Source organism: Drosophila suzukii, chromosome 3, assembly GCF_043229965.1.
Source record: "Drosophila suzukii chromosome 3, CBGP_Dsuzu_IsoJpt1.0, whole genome shotgun sequence".
Taxonomy (NCBI): Eukaryota; Metazoa; Arthropoda; class Insecta; order Diptera; family Drosophilidae; genus Drosophila; species Drosophila suzukii.
Genome location: NC_092082.1, coordinates 17723812 through 17732881, shown reverse-complemented (window position 1 = coordinate 17732881; position 9070 = coordinate 17723812). Strand labels below are relative to the sequence as shown.

Here is a 9070-nt window from a genome sequence, read left to right as displayed (position 1 = left end):
CTAAACTTTTGAGTGTTGATTTATTCTACTTTAAAAAGTACAACTAATGAAAAAATTAAAAAAGATTGAATTTTTAAACTTTGTATTTTGGACCTTGATAATAAGTATTACCTAATACCAGGAAACAATAAATGGATATTTCCGCTAAGTCCGCTAGCTTCAAATTGTTTGCAGCGTATATTCGGTTTTTTGTTCGGGATGTACAGTTTAATACTTATATGCAGGACTAAATCACAGTGCAAACAAACATTCAACTAAGGGTGTGAATTTTATACAGATATTAGTTTCAAGTTAACTATTAAATTATTATTACTATTCAGATATTTGTTCTTTTGGTTTAGTAAGTATCCATTTTAAACCTAGAAATACCAAGGACCGAAAATAGACACGCTTCTGAAATTTGTTCAATTTGTTTGATTTTTATAAACTTTGCATATAAATATAGATCCTGCAACCTTCCATATTCAAACTAAGGAACGAAGCGTTTTATGAATGGTACACAAATCTTTAATGAATGAACACAAAAGCAAATAGGGTTACTTGCAATACCGATCGGCCTTCATTTTACTGCGTCTGTCTAAAAGGGTTTCATGCAGGGATCCCTGAGCCTTGGCATCTTCGAGTTCTTTTACATCGTTTTGATTTATCCGCATTTTCTTGTCCTGGAACTTTTGGAACTTTTTCCTATAAAGAATAAAAGTATTTTTGAGTATATGTTATACTGAGGTAATTTATTAATATCTAACATTGGCTGTACTTACACGTAATTCTTTTCAACTTCGCCCAAGTCCCCTTTTTCTTCCTTGGGCTCCGTATCGATGACAACATCCCTGGCTGCGTTACTCCGCACTTTACAGATCTCATATTGTCCTACCTTTTTACGCAATGCTACACAGGCATCGTCTTCGGGATCGATGGACATAAAGTGTCCGGTTTCCGAAAGCAGGGCCATTCGATTTTCCTTCGAATAAAATGGATTAAGTCAACAGATAACAGCGGGTTTTAAATAAGTGTCGCATACCTCGAAAACCGGCTCCCACTGTTCCATACTACCCACAGCTTCGGATCGCCCTGTTACCATGCCATCTTTTTCGATTTTCAAGTACTTGCCATAGCCAGATTTAAAGGCTACCTTGCGGTCATTGATAAGAAATACAGTGAAAATCTCTTCTGGATCTGGGCCATTGCCAGCATTATGAGGTGCTCCCAAAGTAAAAAGGCTAAAATATTAATATTTATTAAAGAATGGAAGTTTGGAGTTAAATGATCAACCAAATATTACCCATTATCCATGGCTTTCAGGTAACATCTATCGCTGAACTCAATTGACACTGTTCCCGTTATGTCGGCAGCTGTCTTTGCTGCCCACCATCCACCGTGCTCCACTGCATCCTCGTCCACCACCACCTTGGGCTTTTTGGAAGATCCCGCCTCATCCTTTTCCTTCTTTCGTTTCTTGCTTTTCCTGCAACAATCAGTAGTTAATAGTTTAACCAACGAGGCAAGTCTAAGCCACTGAGTATAATTACTTATGTTTTTCGCCCTTTAAAACTAATTTCTTGATGCGTGCATGATCGTAAGCAGACATATTTACAGTAAAATAACTATATATTAACCAAGTAATCCAATAAAACACCGAAACACCTAGTTTGTTTTGTTTTTTGGTCAACAATAGTGTGCCCGCTGTGCATCTTCCTACAAATTACTTTTTAGGTTATCGAAATACCGAAAATCCCACAGTGACTATAACAGCCTGGTTCCACTGCATAATGTACATTTTGAGAAACCAAATAAAGGAAAAGTTGTTATGATCATTACTAGCGATCATAGATAAAAACCTAATACAATTTCAAAATTTGTTCAAAAATCAAAGAAAGAAGATACTAGATTATTTTCTATTGACATTCTTTACAATTACATTTAACAATGTGTACACAAATCGGACTTCCACAGAGCACTTCACACATGCAATATTTAGAAGATGGTTTTTTGGTTTAAATTGTACTCAACACCATTCAATTCAAAATCGTAGATAAACCAATACGGGGTAATAATTAGAGCTCTATAATTTTTAGATTACTTTTCACAAATTTCAGTCCGAAAACTTTTATATTTTTGTCATTTGAAGAAAGGAGCGTAGGGTTAGTTATGCCTAACCGTTATGGAGAGGACTATCCTGTTATCGTGTAAGACCCATTCTCACAGCGTTTTAATTTAAGACAATTTTGTTTTACCATTCACATGTTATCAAATCGACATGTGAAGTGGAATCACCCTTATAAAATAAATGAAGCCGGCGACATTTTTTTTAGTATATTCATAGTATTTTATTTAAAGAACTAACAATAGTATGAAAGGTATATTTTTCACAGTCAGACGGTATATTTCTATGACTCTTCCGCGGTCACACTGTACTAGCTTTGGTTTTTCATGATGGCATAAACATTATCCGGAAACGTACATGAAACCGCAACCGCCGAGCTGGTGCACCGCTGCAATCGACGAGGACGTCCGCCCGCGCCGCCCAATCGATACTACCGCTCGGCGAGGGAAAGCGCAGCGTGGAAACTCAGCAACGCGGCGCCGCCATTGAGAGAGCTGCATAAGAAAAGCGTGTGCTCCCGCAAACAACAAGAAAAAACTAACGAGAGGGGAGTGGAGTGAGAGGAAAACCGATTTGAGGTCGCCGGATGTGAAAATGTCGCAAGCAACTGGAGGATCAGTCGCCGGAATGGAGGACCAAGCACCTGGCCATCTGGCAAAGCCAACGGAGGATCTCCAGGACATTGACACCAATAGTCTGGAGCCGGGCGAAGTTGTGACCCCGCCCCATCTTCATCCGGGAAGTCCGGCCATTAAGAAGCAACTTTCCAAGGACCTGATGATCAGCAAAACGTTGCGAAAGATGCCAGTTGGTACTTTGGAACTGGCACGCATGGAGAACGGCTCTTTGGGAACACCGAAAACACAACCGGAAGAGGCGGATGATAGCGAAGGTCTGTATTCGGATTCGGACTCCTCGGGGGAGGACCTCAAGAACCTGGAGGATGTGCAAAAGGCCAGGAAGGAGAAACAGGAGGAGGCTGAAGCTGCTGCCCATCCTCAAGCGCCACCCACGCCCTTTTTGGGCATTAATCCTTTAAGATTCCACATGAGAGCTCCTTGCTTTGACTTCCCCCGCATGGGTTTTATGCCCCGGATGGCCAGGGGAGGACCCATGACCAGGGGCATGAGACCGCTTTTCTTTGGTCGCCCGCCCATGCAAAATCGTATGGGAGCACCAATGATGGCTGGTTCACCAAACCAAGGACCTCCGCCGGGAGCTTATGGACCGCAGAATCCTCCAGGTCCAGGAGATAACAACAACTCAGGACGTTCAAAGCGACCCCAATCGGATGTAGTGTAAGTAAATACGTAACCATACTAGAAATAGAGTTATAGGGGTTTTCTTTTAGATGGACAGCCTTGCAGCCGCCAGTGTCTTTTGTCTTCAATCTGGTCACCGAGTGCTCGAACTCAAAGCACGAAAAGTGTAGGAGTAAATCGGAACCTGCCACACAGAATTCCACAGAAGCCCCCAGCGAAACAAAGGACAAGACCACTGAACAGTTAAATGAAATTGATCGATCCAGGGGCAAGACCAGGGAAAAGTCCCCACACAGAGATGCCGATAGAGGAAAAACAAGAGAAAGAACCCAGGAAAGAAATCAAAATCGAGGAAAAACTAAGGAACGGTCAAAAGAAAGGGATTTATCCAGAGGAAAAACTAGTGAAAAATCCAAGGACAGGGATTTAGGTAGAGGGAAAGCTAGAGAAAAGTCAAGGGATAGAGATTCAATTCGAGGAAAAAATAGGGATCGATCACAAGAAAGAAATCAAGACAGGGCAAAAAAGAGAAAAAGATCGAAGGAAAAAGAACAAACTGAAGGTGAGTCTGAGACGACCGCAATAGATCGAACTAGAGGACAAGCAAAGGACCGATCCAGGGAGAGAGATCCAACAAGGCCGAAAACACCTGAAAGGTCACAAGTGGGAGATCAAAGCAGAGGAAAGACAATGGACAGAGAACAGAGCAGGGCTAAATCAAGGAAAAGGTCCAGATCCAGAGAGAAGCGTCGAGAAAAATCCAAGGAAAAGCTTGGCGATAAAGAGAATAACAGAGTCTTATCCAGTGAAAAACTGAACGAAAAAACCAAAGTGCACAGGGATAAATCTAAGGTTGAATCGCAGGACAAGTATAAGGAAACGCACGAGGAGGGCCCAAATAAAAAGCGCAGGGAAAAATCCAAGGAAAAGGTCAGAAAACGATCAAAGGAGAAATCACCGCGAAAAATTCATGATAAGACAACGGAAAAAATATCTGATGTCAAACAAATCAAAGATTTAAAAGAAAAACCCTCGGAACGTAAGAAAGACACACTGCCGGAACAATTAGTCGAAACACTAGACGAACGTTCAAAGGATAAGCAAAGAAAGCGATCTGGAGAGAAATTAACAGCAAAAGGCTTAAAAGAAAGCGGTAAAGACAAATCTAGGGATCATTCGAGGGAAAAGTCTAAGGAAAGGTATGTAGAAAAACGCAGCGATCTGTCAAAAGCGAAGGAGTTTGGAACTTCCAGGGAAAAGGGTGTTGATAGATCGAGAAGAGCAGCAACGCCGCATGATTCCTCCTACAAAAATGCCTTAGAAATCGATCACGGCTCCAGAAAAAAGAGCGAGCCATCTTCGTCATGGGAGGACAGAGAAGGAACTCCACCAACGACGCCGCCACATGTTCATATCCATCTGACTCCAACTGGTGAAATCCAGAAGCCGAAGTGTTTCGATATATTTGCCGAATCTCCGCCAAGATTAAACACTGCCGTTACAGCTCCAGCTGTATCTATCGAAAGGAGTACTACGCCGCCATTAAAGGCGACCCCCATTTCCATTCCTATTGCTCAAATTTCCAAACCCGACAAATTGGCTCCTCTGCTCAAGGCCAGCGAGATTCACAGTAGGATTGGCGCTCTGCTCGAGGACAGTGATTTGCATTTGGATGCCCTTTTGGCTACCAAAGAACAGTTGTTCCGTCGCACCAATGAATACAAGGAGAGGAAAGAGGCGCCCAAAGAAATTAAAACAGAACCTCTGTCAAAAAATAGAGATAGGAGATCCGGTGGTGAAAAAGCAGAGGTTGACCATCACATAAACCAAACCAGACATATAAATCCCTTCAAGCGTGAATCAGTATTAAGCGGGAAGAAGTCTTCCTCGCGTCCTTCAAGCAAGGAGAGGCGTCTTCATCGAAACGACAGTGGCTGTGAAGAGAATTGGGACAAAGATTTGGAAAGAGAAAGAAATCAATCACATGACAATCATCAAAGTGGATCGCAACCAAGACGCAGTGATGAGTACAGAAACCTCAGCATTAAGATTGAAAAGGATCTTACGCCCCCGCCTCAACAAAAGTCCTTTACTGTAACCACCATTAAAACCGAACGCAATTCCACGCCCCCACGAAAGGCGGAACGGGAAGTGCTGGTAAGAAATGGTGCTGTGGCTGCCAATGCTCCTCCACCAGCAAACGAGCAGGAAAGTCCCGATACAGATGACTACATTGACAACTGGGAAAACGACGATTCAATGGCCAGTATGCCGAAGAACGCCCCACCGGTTACTCCGACTCCTACTCCAAATCCCATTGTTTCTCTAAATGCAACCCCCTTGCCTCCACCAGCTGCCCAATTCAACGGCGACGATGAGGATTCGAATGCCTTGTGGAATGCCAACAGCACTCCACCTCCTCGAACCAAAGATGGGAACCTAGCCACGAGCAATATCCATGAGATATATGACAAGTTCATGAATAGTATTAAGATGTCAAACGAGGATTTGGAGCCAGATATTCTGGAGACCTCCAAGAACAGTTCCTTGAGTAATTCCGCTGCCGATGAAAGTTCTTCGGGCACTGAGACTTCGTCAACAAGTAGCAGTAGTAGCGAATCCGAGGAGGATTCCAGTTCAGACAACGAAGATGATAACGAGAACTCTTCGGATGAGGAATCCCTCGTAACATCAGGAAATTCTATAACGAATCAAGATGATACATCTGGCAAGGAACAGCAGCAAAAAAAGAACAATGTTAGCAAAGATTTGCGCAAACTCAAAAGTCTTGAAGACAATCTGGCCAGAATTCAGATGATGCGTGAGAACTACGACGCTGGCGATGAGATCTCCGAGGAACTACTCAAAATGGAATCCCTGTTTCTGATGCAGCGCAATGCCATCATGGATAAGTACCGCAAGCAGGAGCTTAAGAACAATTCAAGTGAAGATCAACAGCCAATAGATGAACAAGAAAACGTTCAGAAGGAAGTGGAGGCTCAGCAATCAGCCTTTCCCGTAAACAACATCTTTAATGCCAATCGTGAAGCCATCAAACTGACTATTTCGCCCCTGAAACTCACAAGAAAACCGGCAATTTTCGACAAGGATGAACCAGAGCAACCGGAACCATCCAAGCTTTCTGAGGAGCCTCCTAAAGCACCACTGCAAAAGCCACCTAAGGAGATTGCCATTGTTAAACCCACCATTGTGAAATCCCGTTCGAAATCTAGGACACTGAGGAGTCCACCACCGCCGACAGGAAGTCGTCGAAGGTCTCGTTCACGTTCCATATCCAGAAATAGATCCCGTCGTCGCGGCTCGAGGGTCAGGTCGCGTTCTCCGAGCCCCAGACGCTGGCGTCCTCCATCGCCGAGGAGAGGATCAAGATATGCTAAGAGAATCGGTGGAGTAACAGTCGGAGGAACTAAAATTGGTAGAAGTCGCAGCAGAAGTCTAACAAGGAGTCGAACTCGTAGTAGGAGTCCAAATAGACGAAGACGTGCGCTACCAATAGGTGGAAATAGGAAACGTAGTTCGTTGTCTCCTATTCCACCTAAAATGGCTGGTCCTCGGTCACCACCTCCTCCCCGCCTGCGTCGCTCATTAAGTCGAGATAGGGAGCGAGAACGGGAGAGGGATCGCTTCTCTCGCTCGCGTTCCCCGTTGCCTTTTAAACCACCTTCGCCGCCAATGCGACGCAGTTGGTCCAAAAGCCGTTCACCAACCAGGAGGAGATCGTTCTCCAGGTCTCGATCCCGATCCATATCTCCAAGATCTCGTTCGCTTGGAGACGAAAGCTTTGTTAACTATTTTGAGGAAAATCAGGGCATGGAAGCGGCTGCCTACTACTACAACATGTCATTGATGCAGCAGGAGAATCAGGATACAATGGGAGAGGGCTATGATGCGTATGCCGCCTACATGGACTCCGCCTACAACATGGAACAGGCCTATGCCCAGTACTCCGAAGACTATTCGAACTCGTATGGGGATTATATGGGTGAAGTATCTTCGTCACCTCAGCCACCTGGATCAGTACTCAGGGAACTCCCTATGGCACCGATGGTACCCATGGAATCCATTCCTCCTACGGCACCGATTGCTTCAATGCCACCAATGATGCCTTTATCATCGGTAATGCCGGTGGCTGTGCAAAAGGGAAACGTTTTGGAGATAGTACCTTCTGGCGATGACACAACGGAAGTGGAGGACACTCCGTTGCCAGTTGCAATAGAAGAACCAGTGGAAGACAATAGGTATGCCAGTATTTTTTTAATTTATTACAAATTTGAAATGCATTTATAATAATATTATTATTTTTTAGTAAACCTAAGCGAAAGAGCGTGAACTTTGTGGATAACGTGCTGCCCACCTACGAGAGCGATAACGAGGATCGCGCCTTTGTTGGGATGGCGGTCGAACGCGCGCTGCGAAAATATCAGGAGCGTCGCGCCCAAGCAGCTGCCAAGCTGCAACAGATTCGGGACGAGTTACTTGCATTGCCTGCGCCACCGCCGCCTCTAACACCCAAGCCAGCCAACTTAGAAAAGGCCGTCTTGGTGCAAAAGAAGCCCAAGTTCCGGTACTTCCATTTTGACCCTCTTAAAGGAGCAATAGTAAAGTCGCACGCACGAATGCTACGTTCACCTAACCGCCCGCCATTCGATCCCAAGCATTTTGCCATGCTGATGAAGACCGGTCGCCTGCCTCAGATGCCGCCAGGGTTCCTGCGACTTCGCCCGCCAATTATTCCTGCGCATGTGGATGCTGCCACAAGGGCAGTGATGCTCAAGGAGTTCTTTAGCAAACATCCACCACCTCCACTGCCGATGCCCATGCCTTTGCCCGATGGAATGCCCTATTACCTGAGTGGACCACCTCCTATGCCAAGTGGAGCTGTACTTTCTCCTGTGCCTATTAATGTGCTACCGCAGCCCATTCCCGTTTTGGATGGAAGTGGTTATCAGGGCTACCCTCAGCCGGTTGCCATGGTGCCATCGCCTGTTCCGGTTCCTGTACCCGTGCCGCTACCAGTGCCCGTGCCTGTTCCATCTAATCCTACGCCACCGCCTGCGATGATACCTCCTTATTTCACACCTCCACCTCTGCCTGAGCTGCCAACTCTACCCGAACTGCCGTCTCAATTCACTGTGAACTCGGTGCCCACCATTACGGAGATAATGCCGGTGGATATACTGCAGAAACTGGGACCGTTGCCGAAAACTTTAGACGTAGATGATGGGGGAACAGCCAGCCCGGAGGAAGCCAGCAACGATCTCAAGGAGTCTGAAACCAAGCCAGCCGAACAGCCAGTGGTGGACATTCAGCCGCAGCTCCTTGTGGAGACTAAGTAGTGGATCCATCTCTTGATAGTTTGATTCTTTAGCCAATAGTTTTCCTTTAGATAATTCGCTTCATGATCATGAATATCCTTTACGTTAATACTTAATTTTAAAAAGTTTTGTTTATATAATTTTTTTAATTGACCATTTTGTAAACAAGATGCATTTATTGATAGAAGTCGTTTTAGGTTTATTCAGCTCTAAGTTTGTATGTCATTTATATATGGTTCGACCTGACCAAATTCATTGATTTCTACAAGAAAATAAAAATGTAAATATTTCAGTGCGCTTAAGAATTATACACATTTCGCAACATTACGAATATATGAGTCATTTATTAAAACGAAACTCTTGACGAA

General features: G+C 44.5%; 2 protein-coding genes across 2 annotated transcripts; one reads left to right on the top strand and one right to left on the bottom strand.

Moving 5' to 3' along the window:
* Positions 1-484: 484 nt before the first annotated feature.
* On the bottom strand, positions 485-1688 carry FRG1 (FSHD region gene 1). The gene is made up of 5 exons (XM_036815556.3): positions 1530-1688; positions 1283-1465; positions 1022-1220; positions 762-961; positions 485-684 (listed from the first exon to the last, which is right to left on the bottom strand). Exons 1-5 carry the CDS (start codon positions 1586-1588, stop codon positions 537-539), a joined length of 789 nt encoding a protein of 262 aa, XP_036671451.3. The 5' UTR covers positions 1589-1688; the 3' UTR covers positions 485-536.
* Positions 1689-2402: 714 nt separating this feature from the next.
* On the top strand, positions 2403-9029 carry l(3)psg2 (lethal (3) persistent salivary gland 2). Its single transcript, XM_017076579.4, has 3 exons — positions 2403-3402; positions 3456-7625; positions 7694-9029. The coding sequence occupies exons 1-3, from the start codon at positions 2699-2701 to the stop codon at positions 8721-8723; spliced, it is 5904 nt and encodes a 1967-aa protein (XP_016932068.4). The 5' UTR covers positions 2403-2698; the 3' UTR covers positions 8724-9029.
* Positions 9030-9070: the final 41 nt, after the last annotated feature.